At 38.0% G+C, this 16,860-nt stretch overlaps 1 protein-coding gene across 7 annotated transcripts in view; it reads right to left on the bottom strand.

Annotated features, from left to right (window-relative positions):
- Window positions 1-16,860, bottom strand: part of LOC131044676 (probable CDP-diacylglycerol--inositol 3-phosphatidyltransferase 2) — an 86,626-nt gene that overhangs the window by 53,560 nt on the left and 16,206 nt on the right. For 6 of the 7 annotated variants that reach the window (XM_057978053.2, XM_057978051.2, XM_057978048.2 and 3 more), the window contains 4 exons: window positions 14,435-14,503; window positions 14,266-14,350; window positions 13,787-13,836; window positions 13,507-13,546 (listed from right to left, as the gene is read on the bottom strand). In XM_057978053.2, the coding sequence (XP_057834036.2) occupies window positions 13,507-13,546; window positions 13,787-13,836; window positions 14,266-14,350; window positions 14,435-14,501 (242 nt within the window). In that variant the 5' untranslated portion in view covers window positions 14,502-14,503. Of the gene's footprint in view, window positions 1-13,506; window positions 13,547-13,786; window positions 13,837-14,265; window positions 14,351-14,434; window positions 14,504-14,980; window positions 15,131-16,860 lie in introns of all 7 variants that reach the window. The other variant, XM_057978050.2, reaches the window with a different exon arrangement.

Below are 16,860 nucleotides of genomic sequence, written 5' to 3'. Positions count from 1 at the left end.
CTCTGACGCCTCTCTTGGAGGGTACAAGAACAATCAGCGGGGTAACAACAGGTCCAATAATAACACGCCAAGGAGTAGAATTCAACACGACGCAAAGGGACGACGCATGATTCAATGCAGAAAGTGCAACGAATGGGGTCACTTTGCGCGGGAATGTCAAAATGGGGGTGATGCAGGAAGTTTGCTATGCAAATGTTGCGGTCCAGGGAATCATGAGGACATAGACTGTCCAAGGCAAAAAGGGTTGAATATGCTGGAGGTGGAAGGACCGAGGGAAGGCGTATTGGCAATCACAAGATTGCAAAACAAAAAAGCCATGTACCCTGATCCTTGCACGGAGAAGGAAAGACTACAAGAAGCCAGGGCAGATATCGAGCGGGCGATGGCAGAAGAGCGGAGAGCCTCGCACCCGGCTGCCAATACACCACTCCAGTCAGGACCGAAGAAAACTATCATTAAGCAGATGTTACAGACCACAATACCCGTACGAGTATCCAACCTTCTACAGACCATGCCACAATTGAGGATGGCCCTGATGAATGCAACCGGTGACACCACCGTCGGCCAGGAACACCGGACGATGACAGAACCACATAGTATGGCTCTGGTGAAGGAACATGGTACGGACGCCATGGACCCTATGCTACTCACAGTAAGCATTGGACGGAAACCTGTCGTGGTGGAGATGGACATAATGGGACAAAAGCTTACAAACACCATTGTGGATGGCGGGTCTGGAGTCAACGTACTACCAGAGAAAACATGGAGAAGCCTTGGCAAACCTACTCTCTGGCCACCAACATTCCATCTTGTCAGTGCAGACCAACATGGTATCAAACCTCTCAGTACACTCATGGCACAAAAGGTAGTGATCGAGACAACAATTCATTCTGGATTTCGTGGTCATTCCACTGGAAAGAAAAGCATACAACGCCCTCCTGGGAAGGGGGTGGCTGATCATGGCTAGAGACAATAATAACTGGAAGAAGAATACATAGTCAATCGAAAGTGAAGGCCATAAGTATGTGATTGACCTGAGGAATCAGTCCGTCAGTGAAGAGCTTGCATGGACTGACTCCGACTCGGAGGACTCAAACAGATGGGAGTGGGGTTCCGAAGGAGACAGAGGAGGCAGGGAACCCAACGAGGAAGGAGTGTTGGAATTGGACGGATGCTCTGAAGATGGAACTAGTTCATTGGTCGGACTCTTCCATTGGCAGATGGAGGACTACGAGGTCTTCCACTCGGAGTGCCACATGCTGCAAATATGCAAGATTGGGGAATCAAGCGACAGTACGGAAGAACAGTCATTTCCCCCGGAGTACGATAGGTACCAGGAAGGGATGGCACGGGTGGATGTCACACCAGCCCACCAGTTTGAACGAGACAAACCCATCAAGTACGAGGAAAGGGATGTGAAAAAAATCAATCTAGGCAAGGACGAGGACCCACAGGTGATACTCGTAGGGGATGACTAGAACCCCGTACTGGATCACTCGTACAGCATACGCCAGTCGAGGGAGTGTTTGAGTTATCTGTACAACGTATGGTCGACAAAGAAGGGAGACTGGCATAGTCCGTACGGTGTATGACCTGCAAGGGGAGGAATACCGTATGGCGGAACATTGCACCCACAAGAAAATAAGTCGTACAATCTTGTACGACTACCAGCGAATAAAGGAGAAAGACCGTACGATCAGAAAATAGGCATACCGTACGTGCAGGATCCGTACAATCCCCTCCTTCGCGGCGTTCGTACACGCAGGGAGCAGTTGTATAGAAAGTGTGAGGGTATCTGTGCAGAGATTTGTGCCATCCATGTGGAGATGAGTGAAGAGTTGGTATAGGTTGAAGAGGTCGTACGAACAAGGAGCGGAAGTGCACAAATTAATCCGTACGATGTAGAGGCAGCAATTGGTCCAATGGTCCGTACTAGTATGGCAAACCAAACAATAGCAAAGGAGGCCGCACCAGGGAAAAACGAGGTCGTTGTACAGGGAATTGGTACTAGTACGACATGTTCAGGTACTGGTACGACGAGCACTAGTACAATACTAGCAGGTATTGGTAACGATTCCAGCAATAACTGGTACGGTACTAGCAGTTACTGGTACGCCATGTGCTAGTACGACATGTTCAGGTATTGGTACGACGATCATTGGTACCAGGCCGAAAGGACAACTTCTAGCAGAACGAATTCATGTTTTTTTCAAGCTGGAACACAAGACATTCTACATGTGCCATCATGCGATCAACCTATTCCTGGATGCCATACGCCTGCAAGTACCACCAGAAATGTGGGGCACCTTCGAACCGCGTGGACGGATGGAACCGAATAAACCTACCATGTACTACTATACTCGCCTGGACACACTAGGTGACACCGCGCAGCCAGCCAAAAGGAGAAGAAAGTTGGACACGTCTGTAGAGGTCGAAGATGCCAGCAGCGCAGAGGATTCTGAGGAGGCAGAAGAGACTGAGGAGCAGGAAAGTGGTGATGAGGGGTTTCATATGGCACCTCACACGGTTGCGAAGGATTAAGGGGAAGCAGAGTCGCAACAGCAGGAAGAGGAGGAAGAGGAGGATCGACACGGAAGGTTACGGGCACAATGGAAGAGTACGAGGGTAAAGTTCACACCTTCCAAATTATCTTCGGCACACTTGGTACCACAGGAAGCACTTATGGTGAACAGCCCTGTGGGGGACGTACGACCAGTAGGGGTGTTGTTCCGAAAAATCAATGAAGAGGAACCACCAGCGCAGCGGCAGGTATCATTACCACAGAAACCAGTACTTGCGTCAGAAACCACGGAGGGTACCAGTACAGTAGACCAGACAGTGGCAGAGGAGGTCGTACCAAGAAAAGACACAATGGTCGAGCAAGGAATTGGTACGGCATATCTAGGTTCTGGTACGGAAGACATTGGTACGGTACCAATAGGTACTGGTACAACATCAACATGTACTGGTACAGTGTCAGTAGGTACTAGTACAGTTCCAACAGGTACTGGTACAACTTCAACATGTACTGGTATGGCTCCAACATGTACTGGTACAACATCAGCAGAAACTGATACGTCTCCAGCAGGTACTGGTACAGCTCCAACATGTACTGGTACGGCTCCAATTGGTACTTGTACGGTACTAGTATGAACTGGTACAACAAGAACTGGTATGGTACTAGTAGGTACTTGTGCAGGTCCAACCTGTACTGGTACTGTTCCAACAAGTACTGGTACAGTACCAACAAGAACTGGTACGATACCGACAGGTACTTGTACGATGCCAGCATGAACTGGTACTGTGCTAACATGAACTGGTACGGTGCCAACATGTACTGGTATGACAAGAACTGGTACAGTGCCAGCATGAACTGGTACGCCAAGTGCCACTACGGTACCAGCGGAGAAAGATGAGGCAGGGGATGTGAGGTGCCAGTACGGTACCTCACAGATGGAGCAAAAAGATAAGAAACTGTTGGAAGTTGCCCACATGGTAAAGAAGGCACAGGAATGACAGCTGCTGGCAAAAAAGAACCTAAGACTTCACACCGGACAGCAACTTTCTTCTCCGACCACTACAGGGACGCCTCCTCCCTCTTCTCGGTCCTAGTTTATGTTTTATATTTCAGCTCTTATTGTCGTAGTCGTCTGGAAGACGACTACGTTTTTGGGGGGGCTAATGTTAGGGGTAAATAACGTATGTTAGTAAGAATAATATTTATAAGTGTGTTATGTTGTGTTTATGTTTAGGTTGTCGCCGAGAGGTTCCCGTCGGGTAGTTGTGAGTTGGTGACGGTTGGCAACTTGACCAACCGTCGGGTCTTTATATTGTTTGGTTGGAACCTCGGCAGGGGGGATGATGTATGGACATTCTGGACACTGGAATAAAGATATAACTCTTATGGTCTAACTAGTATCATTGTCACTTATGCTGTGATGTATGACTGTTCTATTACATGAATATTTGGTATGTGTGGAAAACACTGTGTTATCTGTTCATTCACCAACCATACATTTAGGACTAAACAATGAAGCTCAATCTCCCTGGTGCAAGCATGATAAGATGGATTCTTCACCAACTTCAAGACATATTGATTCACATAGAAAAGTAAATTCAATTTAATCCAAGGAAGTTGGAGATTACAAAAACTTGATGTAACCATACTAATCACAGCTAGCACAAATAGCGGCTTTGCACTCTACTTCAATAAAAGATAAAGCAATAATTTGATGAAGCTTAATCTACCACAAAACAACTCCTAAACCAAAGGAAAATGTAGCCAGTAATTGATCTCCAAGTATCAACCAATCTAACCCAATCAAAGATCATATAGCCTCTCAAACTCAAATTCAATGTCCTTTGATATAATATGCCAAATTTAGTACCTTGGACATATCTCTACACAAGTTTTTGCTACATCAAATGAACTAGCTTCAGTTGTGCAAAAAATTGGGACAAAACTAATAGCAAAAAAGAAATTCAGTCATGCAGATGTAAGATTCATCAAGCTGCTACAAAAAAACTTCTAAACCCAAGGAGAAAACGTAGCTAGCAGTTGATCTTCGAGTATCAAATAATCCAACCCAGTCAAAGTTTGTATAGTGTGTCAAACTCAAATTCAATGTCCTTTGATATAGAATGCCAAAGGCAATGCCTTTGACATAGAATGCCTTTTGACACATCTGAACACATGTTTTGTTGTTTCCAGTTAACTAGCTTCAATTGTGCAAAACATGGAGACAAATAACTAGTAGTAAAACAAAGATGAATTTGTGTGGACATAAGATATATCAAGCTACCCACAAACTATCTGTAGACTAATTCAATGATCTATGATGAATGATAGAGGCTAACAACTTCAATCTTACCTCCATAGATGTAGTACAGGGATCACAATCTATCATGTGAAAGCTTTCCAAAAGATCAATAGCGCATGAAAATGAGATGATCATGTTGCCAAAATTCGACACCTAAGCAACATTGTAGAAGGCCTAGACCAATTATGTCAAAAACTAACATAAATTTGGATAGTACTCGATGTAGTACAAAGGCCCCACTATTGAGATGGCAAGATCATCAACCCACACAATAAGAATTGCCATGTCATCACCATCTCTTTTCACATAAATATTTGGATCAGAGAGACTTCTCGAATCTTAGAGAATTTGATCAATCTTCACACGCCAAATTCATGAAGCCTATTTAAGCTCATACAAAGACTTAAGTCTCCAAACTAGATGATTTCTTTCAGGGACCTAAAACCCCTCAAGCTACACCATGTAAACGCTCTCATCTGAATCGGCATTCAAGAAAGACTGTTTCACATCTAGCTAAGATGCTTTCCAATCAAATCAAGTTCTTTTGGAGAGAAGGCATCTTCACTATAGGAGCAAAGTGTCTTCATAATTTGTCCCCTCCTATCAAGAATAACCTCTCACAATAATGTGAGTTTTGTACTTATCCAAAATATTGCCATCTTTACACTTGCTTTTGTATACCCATTTGCATCTAATGGGTTTCTACCAAAAGACAACTCTACCTATTCACAAATACAATTCTTCATTTTAACATCATAGCTAACCTACATGGCAACTTCCCATATAGATTAGGCTTAGCTTTTACATATCATTTTTGTTCAAGCACCTTGATTTGATTGGAAAAGAATAAAGTGAGGATGCTCATCTAAACCAACAATTTGTTTACTACTCACTAAGGTTGTTCATCTAGTTTAGCAAGTTCATCCTCCAAAACATCCTAAAGAGTGGAATAAAATCACTTCAACCTTGAAGGATAAGTTACTTGAGATTCCAAATATGTAGAAACCACATCTTGAGTTGAAGACAAAACAAATATTTATCACTAATAGACAAATGGTGTTGAAGTAACATCAGCTTGACGCTAACATACGAGTGACTATGATGATCAACAAGAAATAGAGCCCTTATCTTTCAAAGGAACCACAATACTAGTCCTTGGCATATTACTAACTACCTACAACTCAAAGTTATAAACAGAAAAAGTTTTGTTTCTGTTACATCAACATCTAAAGTGGGAACGGCTTTATTAGTAATCTTAGCATTTTAATTCCCACCTTTCAATGTGACAGAAAATAGAATAGATGTGTAGCAGAATTGCTCTTTGAATTAGAGGGGGGAGCTCACTCTAAATAAAAATTAACTTACTATGAAGTATGAACAATGTATACTTGGTATTCACAATCATTATAGTATTTTATGAAATGTTTCAAGGTCATGCTAAATAAAAGTGTATTTCTCTTTGGATTGCCTAAGGAAAGGATGGCATGCACTTCAATGCTGGGCAAAAATTCTTTTATGCTTTTTAACTAAAACAATGCCCTATAGCTACACAATTGTGTTATATAGCTAATGTTGGCAACAACAATGAAGGAAAACTGAGAAGGGGGTGAATTAGTTTTCACCGGATTAACAAACTTAACCTCAAATACAAATCTGATTAACTGCAACAACAACAACAAAGATAAGCAAATTGACACAACACACAACACCAAGATTTTGACATGGAATCCCGGTTAAGGGAAAAACCACGGTGGGAACCTACCCACAATAAGATGATACTCTGCACTAGCAGCTCAAAATACAATAACCCGGAAGGCTACAACCCTCAAGGAAGGTTCACTACCTTACAAGGAAGTCTCACTGACTTACAAAATATTCGGACAACAATCCGGAATCAAATGAACTGAAAGAATAGCATCTGCAAATGCTTGATGACAGTTTTGGTTATGCATATATGTCTTCTCTGCACCATTCCAAACTCTGCTCAATCACAATGTCGAAGGATGTATTTGCTTGTTCGCACCTTTACCACTCTCTGATAATACAGACACGCCACCGATCACAAACTTGCATGACTTTATCACCTATTTATACAATTCATCAACCTTGACTACAAGATCGACCAAACCCTCAACTCACGATTACAAAATTACATCACACGATACAAAGATCGACCATCGGACCAATATAATAATATACATGATATAGCATGGACCTAAACCAAATGCTCAAACATGCAACACCACCGAAAATCACGATCACGCCAAGATCAACTGCAACACGCTACACCACCAAGAATACTACATAACACAAAGAATATCACCGGTTCAGCAAAAACACCAAAAATGCGCACAAGGATCAATGTGGACCATCAAAACAAATAGGACACAATTAGGAAACTCAAGCAAGCACGTTAGAATCATTTGTAACAGTTGCACCAACACCACTTATCAAATCTTCATCGATCAACATCTAAAACTCAAGAACACTAAAACAGCAGCAACTGTCACGAGGAAAGATAACTTGCGGAGCATCAAATCACAATCCATCTGAAATGAAGATACACAAGAACATCCCAAACAATCTCCCAAAATCTCAACTCAAGATCTGATCACACCAGAATATACCGGAGGAAATACCGAACTCTGCAAAGCACTGATCAGAAAAACCAAACTGTAAACCGGATCATATGATATGATCAATTCAGCTTTTGGATCACTGAAACCAATACAGAAGGATATAATGATACTAGAAATACTCCATATACCGAACCATGATCCCAATAAACCAATCTGCAACCACCAGAGCAATAAATCACAGGAATATGTTGACATCAATGACAACAACATATCCTAGCAGCAGCAATGTCCAACAGCTAAAAGCAAATAATAAATAATGCAAGTACACAAAGGATTGAAAGGATTAAACGCATAAAGACATGAATACTTCAGTAAACAAAATTAAGAGATTGGTACAAAGCCACAATCTTAAAATTTCAAGCAAATATACAAAGCTTGCAATTGGCTAAAAGTAATTTAATCTTCCTCAACACGCACAACAAATATTTCAATAGCAATTTAAATGCAAGATAGGAATAATAAATTTTATTGAACCGATATGGAATTCTAGATTAAGAATAACACTACATAGAAATTTCAACAATATGTACACTTGAGAGTTGCCATTCATAATCTAAGTTCAAAATAGCACGCACTTATAATGTTTACAAAGCTATTGCATGAAAATAAATAAAAAACTAACCACTACTACTCTAAGAATAATAGATTGCATGAAATACATTTTTTATTAAAAAATCATGTCCTCTAATACTAAAACTAAAACCATACAAGTTGTTGTAGATCGAATTTATAAAAAACTATGATATAATGCTCACATCTCTCACATGGCAACAAATCTATGGATAGATGATCTAAGATAGCTAACTCCAAGCTCTAAATAGAAAATGCTGGAAATAGTGGAAAACTAAAAATAGCATGAGCTTCTCATGCAAAGAATAGAGACTATTAAAATCAGCATTTTCTATAAATAGCTCTAACTAAAAATAGCAAACCGATGAACATGCTCTCTTGTCTAAAAAAGGTAACAGCTAAAAATAGCATGGAATATTTTTAGTGCAAACTAAAAAATAGACTTTTGTATAAAGCTTTGGATGACTTTGATTCTTTAGCTTTTTCTTTGGTCATGGCTAACCCTTTGAAGGCATCTAAGACCTTAAAAAACCCACTTTGGCATTTTAAACACTTTGATGGGCACACTTTTCTCTACATGGTAAAACAAACATTGAACGTGCACTTTTGATTCCCTTTGTATAGGTGTACACTTCATCACCAAGTGCGCACTTGATAACATAATCTTTTAAATATTTAAAAAAAAAAAAACTCTTTGGTGAAGTGTGCACAAACACAAGATCATTGAGGCGTTGTTGGGTTAATTTATTGCACTTCTTCATGTGAATGGCATCAAACAAACTCCAATTGCACTCACAAAAAAGAACTACATATTTAAGACAAAATTTGGAGGGTTAACCTTTGCAAATTTGAGGTATTTTCACCCCAATCTTCCCACCAAGAACCTACAAATAAGATATTCAAGTTTTTGTAAATAAACAATATTCTATTAATAATTGTAATTCATAACTTGCAAGATATAAGGCTTCACTTTTCTTACTTGGTGTTTGGATCTCTCTTCCTCGTATAGCTAATCTGGAAGAAAACAACCTCCCCCTAGCTACCTTATAATTCTGCAACTCTAAAATGATGAGGTCTCTCATTCCAACATAGGTGTCATCCTTTCAATACATGTGGATAGGCCCTCCATAACCTCCATTAGCATCTGTGAAGCTATTAGAGAAGAGGAACTTGGGGTTGAGATGGTACTCTGCTGCATGAATGGGTTGGTCAAGTTGATTGTTCCACCTCCGATCAATGATCTCCCAAATAAGGGCAAATCTATTTACATCCCCCAAGTAATAGTATTGGATGGACTCTTTGGCCCTATCCATTGCCTCATAAATATATTCCATTGTATTTTTCTCACCATCCACCAAGTACAAGACCCTCACCAATGGCTCAAGCCTCAATCAACTACCAAGTACAAAGTAAAGTAGAAGCAAATTTAAATTACAACTTACAATGAAACAAAATACTTTCAAACTTTAAAAAATAAAGGATTCAATTTGGAAATTAAAATAAGTTGAAGTTACCTTGACAATATTTAATGCTCTAGTTGCAAAATCACCATCAAAAATTATTTTTACAATCTTTTCTCCATCAGCCTTCTTTGAATATATTGAGTCTACCCATGGTTGACTCACAAACATCCGCTTCAAGGGAGTCAATAAACTAGTAATAATTTGCAAAATTAGAAAGTTAGTTGCAAACCTTGTAGCTCCCAATCGCACAAGCTCCTTCTTGGTGTGATCTCTCATCAATTGGAACCCATGGGTGATTATGTGTGTGTGTGTAAACGCACGCACACACGCACACACGCACACACACACATACATATATATATATATATATACATACATATATATATATATACATACATACATATATATATATATATATATATATATATATATATATCTTACTTCTTCTACAATTGTTTTCACCCAATCAATTTTGCCTATGTCCTCCAAAAGAAGGTCAAGGCAATGAGTTGCACAAGGGGTCCAAAAAAGTGTTTGGTGTCTCTCTTGAAGCAATCTTTTAGCTGCCACATATGTCGTTGCATTGTCAATAACAACTTGGACAACATTTTGTATGCCCACCTCTAAAACAACCTTTGCCACCATCAAGCTCAAATTTATTGCATTCTTTATTATGTTGGGGGCATCAATTGACTTCAAAAAAAAATCTCATCATTTGAAGCCACTAAAAAATTGATGAGAATGCAGTTCTTCCCATCTATCCACCCATCTGAAAGAATTGGGCATCCATATTTTGGCATTGCTTCTTTTCATCTTCCACAATTTCTTTTGCATCTATAATAGCATTTTTGAGCAACTTGCCACTTAAATCTCTTGGAGTGGGGCATTGAATCCTTTCCCTACGACTATCAATGTCATCACCAAACTCTCCCAATATGGACTCCTTACCACATTGAAGGGAAGGTTGTTATAACACCAAAAATTTGCACAAGTCTTCTCTGCTTCTTTGTGCACCTCCCTATTCCACCCAGTAGCTTCCAATTAAGGTTGTAGTCCTGGTTCATTTCTATGCACAAAAAACTGGACTTTGCTTGAAGTGGATGAGGAAGATAGGACACGTACACATAGACCGCGACTAGAGCCTGCAATGTGTTGCATATCCAACTCAAATTCAGTTGACAAATTAGGAGCAATGATTTCTTGTATGGCTGCTTGTATCTTTTCCCTCTCCAATTTCTTTTCATCTACAAGAAGGGCTATCATCTCTCATTTCACCTCTTCGAAAGCTTTTGGACATTCCTTGGTATCATGGCAAGGAATGCCTACAAGATGGTATTTTTGGCGATTGATGCCTCCACTAAGCTTTTGCGTGCACCGGGTACAAATAACACTCCCTTGTACTAGTCCCATCATGCCACATTTCCATGTAGGTCACGAGTACTGGGGGATGTCTTTCCAATGGGCTGACTTGCACTTGATGATTCTGAACCAGATGCAAAGACAGAAGCCATTGTGATTATATATTATATTACAACATCAATCATAACAAAAAATAGCATAAGCATAGAGCTAAAGTTGTAAGTGTTGATCATATATATAGGCTGAGTATTTCCGAGTTCAAGCATACAATTCAAGTGTAAATTAGCAAGTATAAAAACATGAATTTTCCACCAAAACTGGCTTTAGACAGATCCCAGTTCCTAATATAATCCACTCAAATTTGATATATAAAGAAATATTAGTTATACATTTCTGTCATCTCTTTCTCTACTTAAAGCCAAGGATAAATTTAGTGGTAGTATCTGATTAGCATTTTAACTGCTTTAGCGCCAAATGGTTATCATGCACATTCACAAGCACTAAAATACATTAGAAAATATGCATATTCATGAGAAACTAAACTGCGTTATTTTGAAGTTTGAACCACCAAACACAGCCATGAAACAGCAAGGCATAAAATTCTATATGCACAATTATTAGGCATATATAACATAAGGATAAAATTAGTACTTTAAATCTCACAGGCCACAGGATCTCAACACAAGGGAAAAGCCTGATAGATATCTACCACTCCTCAACTACTAGGATATTTCATTAAATCTTTCAAACTGCCTAAACAGAAGAAAGATAGAGAACAAATCTGTTTTGTAAGTTCTAAAGGTTATTTTGATTGATTGATTGATAAGAAGTGAACAAGGCAAATTCATAAAGAGCACTACAGCTGCATAACCATGAAGGACAATTGGATAACCAATTGCAAACAATATAATAAGATAAGAGTATGTGCTATAGATGAAAATATATATATATATTTATTCATTCACATTTTATGCAGTAAGCATGTCATAAAATAATATTGGAAGATTAAAAACTAGGCTATATTTAACTATTAGAAATTAATATTATTAATATTTTTTGAATGTGTATTTTCTTTTGATTAGCATTACAGATGAATTCTTTCAAATGTCTAATTTAGGGTACATGCTATCGTTCAATCACAATTCACGATCACTCTAAAATAGTGTAGGCTCTAATAAGAACTATATTACTATTTCAAGTTCAACAATACAAATACTTAGTTGGATAATCTGATAATACACTATAAATAGATTCCTTCAAACATATTATCAAGTAATGTTACAATTCAATCACGGTGAAAGAAAAAGATTATAATAATAATACTCATGTTTGATTGGGTATAAACTATAGATGGACACTATTAAATATCTAAATAAGGGTATCGATTAAGCATGACATAAAATAATTACAGGTTCTTGTGGAGATTACCAGAAATAATTTAAAATTTAACTACATATTTAACGTTCTAGGAAATGTCAATTGTTTCCATCATTTTAAACACAGACAATGTTCTTGGGAAGAATACCAAAAGAATTTAAAATTTAAATGCTTATTAAATAAACAGAAAAAAAAATTGCAAAGGCAGACCTACCTCTGAGTCAATTGCAATCGTCACTCCAGATTCGATGGCAGCACCAAGCCCTACCTGTAAGTCAATTCTTGTGTGGGACTGTGAGTGACAAGTTGATTACAGGTTTTAAAGGGAAATTCATGCATCGAATCCACATTTTTCCTGCATTGCAGAATTTCTCCTGCTTTTTTTGTATTGGCACGCGTTTCTATCACATGTTTTCCATTGGCGAGATGTGGGCGAATCATCACAAGTCATGGCGAGTTGTGGGTGAGTTTCTGGTGAGATCTCAAGCAAGTAAACCCCCTCAGCAACCCACAAGTTAACCAGCGAGCCGCTCACGAGAGCTAGAAAATGGCAAGTACTCATCGAGTGAGTAAACTATGGTATAATTTGCTTTGATAGACATAACTAATGCAGTTATTTATTAATATATTTATGATGTATAAGTTATTTATAATATATTTTCTTTTTTTCTAATTTTTATGCACCAAATGGAGCAAACTGTTCAGTACTGGAAAAGGCACATCCACTCCCAAGTCTCCAAGACCCAAGACGTTGGGGACATCACTTAGACCCCCAGGTATGTGTCCCTATGTAATATTTCCTTTTTTTTGCACAAAATGAAGCAATCTTTCAAAAAGTGGATGTCACCCAAATCCCCAGGGATGCACTCCCGTAGATCATCGGTTCACAAAAAAAATCCCAATTTATTCGGTATTGGCATATATGCCCATGAACAGTAAAAAGTGGGTAATCCAACTCAGATCAGATCACCAATTATCCCATATGGCAATAAACCACTCTTTTTGTAGATTTGTGCTTCTACATTATAAACCTTATGTGTAATCTTATGTCTAAACATTAGTCTAATAAAAAAATCACCTACACAAAAGCAGCTGTCCCACCAAAGGAAATGTACCAACAGTGAAAACCTAGATCTCTAGTATCAATTGTACTAGACATCCCGTTCCAAGGGAGGAAGATGGAGGAAAAGTAGGAATAATTCTATTTGTTAAACACACTATGTTAGAATAAAAAATAATAAGATACTTGTAAAGAATCTAAAGATTAAGAATCCACACCTGTCTGTGACCATGTCAAGTACAGCTCCAAAAGTAGACGCTGAAAAAAGAAACAAGAGATCATTCATAGCAGAAAACGTCAACCACAAGGAAGAGAGATGTGTTTACAGAACAGGACATTATCAAAAGTAAAACACAATATTTGCTTCAATTCCTTTAATATCTTAGCAATAGATAAGAGAATTATTGCTGTAGGGAGCTGACTAGCACTGCTACTAATTGAACAACAAGCAATCATCTTCCAATCAAGCAAGAATGTCATATAGGTCAAAGATATTACCTTGGTTGAGCATGCGAGCAAAACGTCCATCCAATTCATCACAGACAAAACTGCATTTCCAAAATCAAGTATAGATATTATCATATGATCATATTATACAAATGAAAACATTGCAATGTTCTTCAGGGATCAACTTTTTAGTTTGATTTGATTCTGATGTGTCAAATCTCTCTACTAAACCATCATGAGGAAAAGAGTAGAAAGACCAATGCATAATAAATTGCAAATTGATAGACTGAACAAACCAATATTTATAACAAAGAGAGCTTTTTCAATTCAACTGTATTAGTTTTTGGCATCATTGCAATCTAATATATTCCAAAAAAATCCATTGCTCAAAGCACTGCAATTTAATACTGCAAACACAAATTCTTGGTTACAAATTCCAGACATAGTCAAATCCTCACACCCCAATAATGGATTGACATGAAGTGAAATGGAACAGAAAAAATATTACAGTAAAACATAAACAATGTCACCTGATAAAATAGAGAGCAGCGAAGAGATTTTTGTTGGAGAAGCTCTCTCCAAATGCTATAATATTTGCTACTATCCTTGCATATCCTGTATGCTTAGTACACAACTAAAATCAGCATTTGAGTTTTAGAAAAAATTAGATAGATTTGGAGGGAGCAATAGTATATTTACCAATAAGATTTGGAACATAGAGATAAATTGGCCATGATTTGAGACCTTTTTCTTTATGATTTGCCATGCCTGCAAAACAAAAACAAAAGTGGCTTTCACTAACCTTTGTATTATATATTTCTTAACATTCAAGATCCTACTGACCTGACAGTTTGAACATATCCATACTCGCACCTGAAATATAAGCCTCATTTATTTAATTTCTTAAAGGTGGAGGGGGGAGCTTAAGAATAATGTAGATGGAAGATTTTTAAGAAGATTTTAAATGCTAACATGCAAAATCTGAAAAGGCATTTACTAGTTTTAGTTGCCTGATAGTGAAAACATGTTTACTCAATGGTGGCAGTCACAAATTTAAATCCAAAGGGGGTGGAATTGTACGCCTCTTTAAACAATATAAGGTAAATGACAAAAACAATTTTCTTGTGAAATTTTTGAATAAGGGGGTTCTCATACACTAAATTGACATCTTTCTTAGTGGGAACCTAAAAACTACTTTCATCTTTTAACTTCTATATCATGTCCACAGCATGTTACCAAACTCACTGGTTACCCAACGAATCTGCCAAGTCTTATATTAGGCATGCCTAAATGAGGCCTAGAGATCCACTGCAGAGAATCAGCAAGTTTCTGACAGACTCGCTAGTTGGTGCAAGTCTCACAAGTCCCACTAGATGGACTCATGGTCCAACCAACCTGGCCAGCAAAAAAAACAAAACAGCTAACATTTTAAACCCACAAAAGTTAGAAACCAAAACATGAATAACAAGAAAAAGATATAACTTTGAAGCAAAAAGAAGAAGACATCAAACAAAGAAAAAGAAGAAAATATATCTATGTCCATTGAATTAAAAGAGGTTGTGTGTAATGTCCCCTTCCTTAGGCAATTTAGACTATAGCAAAGGTTGGCCTATAATCAAGAGGTTCTTGTAGGTCAGCAGAGTGATTAGGGGACCCAATCGGGGTTAGTGGAGCTTTGCAGGGGGATTTACAAACATTTCCAAATATGTAGATGCAATCTCCTATATTTTAGGAGGATCCCTATTTTTTAAGAGGAGACCGGGAGATGGTCCAGAAGGCATTCTGAGTCATTCCGGATGGTTTGAGACAGTTTCCTAAATTTTAGGAAGGGGTTCTATTTTTAGGAGGGGACTACCAGTGACCCTGCTATATTTAGACATCACCTTTGGACTGCTGACAACACTCAGTTTTTAGTTTGGAGTCCAGGTGATGATTACAAGAATAAAATGGAATATTGAAATTATGACTTTAATGTTCTAAATAAATTAATAAAATAAACATCCAATAAAGTTACTTTATATTCTTTTAATAAAGTAACCAATAAGTAGACCACCATGAGACATGATGCCTAGGGAGGCTTAAATTAAGTTGTTTTAAAAACAACTTATTATTATTAATAAGGGTGTCATAAGGGGTTGATCTTGATGAGGAGAAATAAGTTTATAAAATAAACTTAATTAAATAAAGTGGAAACCCTAAAAGGTTTGATTAGTGTTGGGATTCAATAAAGCAACATAAGGAGGCATCATTTCATCATTCAATCATTCATTTTTTTTATAACAGCAAATTGGATTTGAGCTTTGGAGAAGAGTTTCAACAGCAAATCAGACTTCTAGGAACGAAAACTCCCTGGAGATTGGAAGGTTAGACGAAAACTCAAAATTCCTTGAAGAGGTGGATTCATTCAAAATTCATTTTGGGCCTTATTTGCAGTGATATGAACAGTGCCATGAACAATGTCATGAACAGTAATGTGAATAGTGCTGCTACAATGACGTGAACAATGCTGCTACAGTGACATGAACAGTGCTTGCAGCAGGTTTAGATTTGTTTGAGCAAGGGTTTGTTAGCATTTTCATTGCTAAGTTGTGCTACGGTTTGGAGGAGATTTTGGAGAGCTTGTCATTACCAAATTTGCAATCAGCATTGTGTTTCAGACCTTCCAATTATCTACAGAAATCTCAGACTTGTTGGAGTCTAGATTTGAGTTTGTTTCATCATCATATGGTCTTCTACATTGCTCATCTCATTGTCATTGGAGTTATGCATCATCCGAGTATGTTGTAATTATTGAACACTCAAATACTTAAGGTTTGTACTTGCTATTACAGTCTTATAAATACCTGATTTATTTGTAATCAGACCTCATATTTCACCAATAAAGGGTTCCTTTGGTATTGTTAAGTCGTTTGTTATGTTCTCTCTTATTTGGTACATGTAATTGCAACACAATCTATCCAAAATTCAAACGACAAACTCAAAAATTCATATCAGACCCAGAAATATCAGAATTCAGAGGTTTGCATGCCAAGTGTTTGACAAAATGCCAAACCATCAAAACTGAAAATTAAGGGCAGAACAAGCAGGGGTTATTTCAGTGGTATCAAAGCTTGGTATCAATCCAA

This window comes from Cryptomeria japonica, chromosome 1 (genome assembly GCF_030272615.1).
Source record: "Cryptomeria japonica chromosome 1, Sugi_1.0, whole genome shotgun sequence".
NCBI classification, from domain to species: Eukaryota; Viridiplantae; Streptophyta; class Pinopsida; order Cupressales; family Cupressaceae; genus Cryptomeria; species Cryptomeria japonica.
This window is presented reverse-complemented; position numbering and strand designations above follow the sequence as displayed.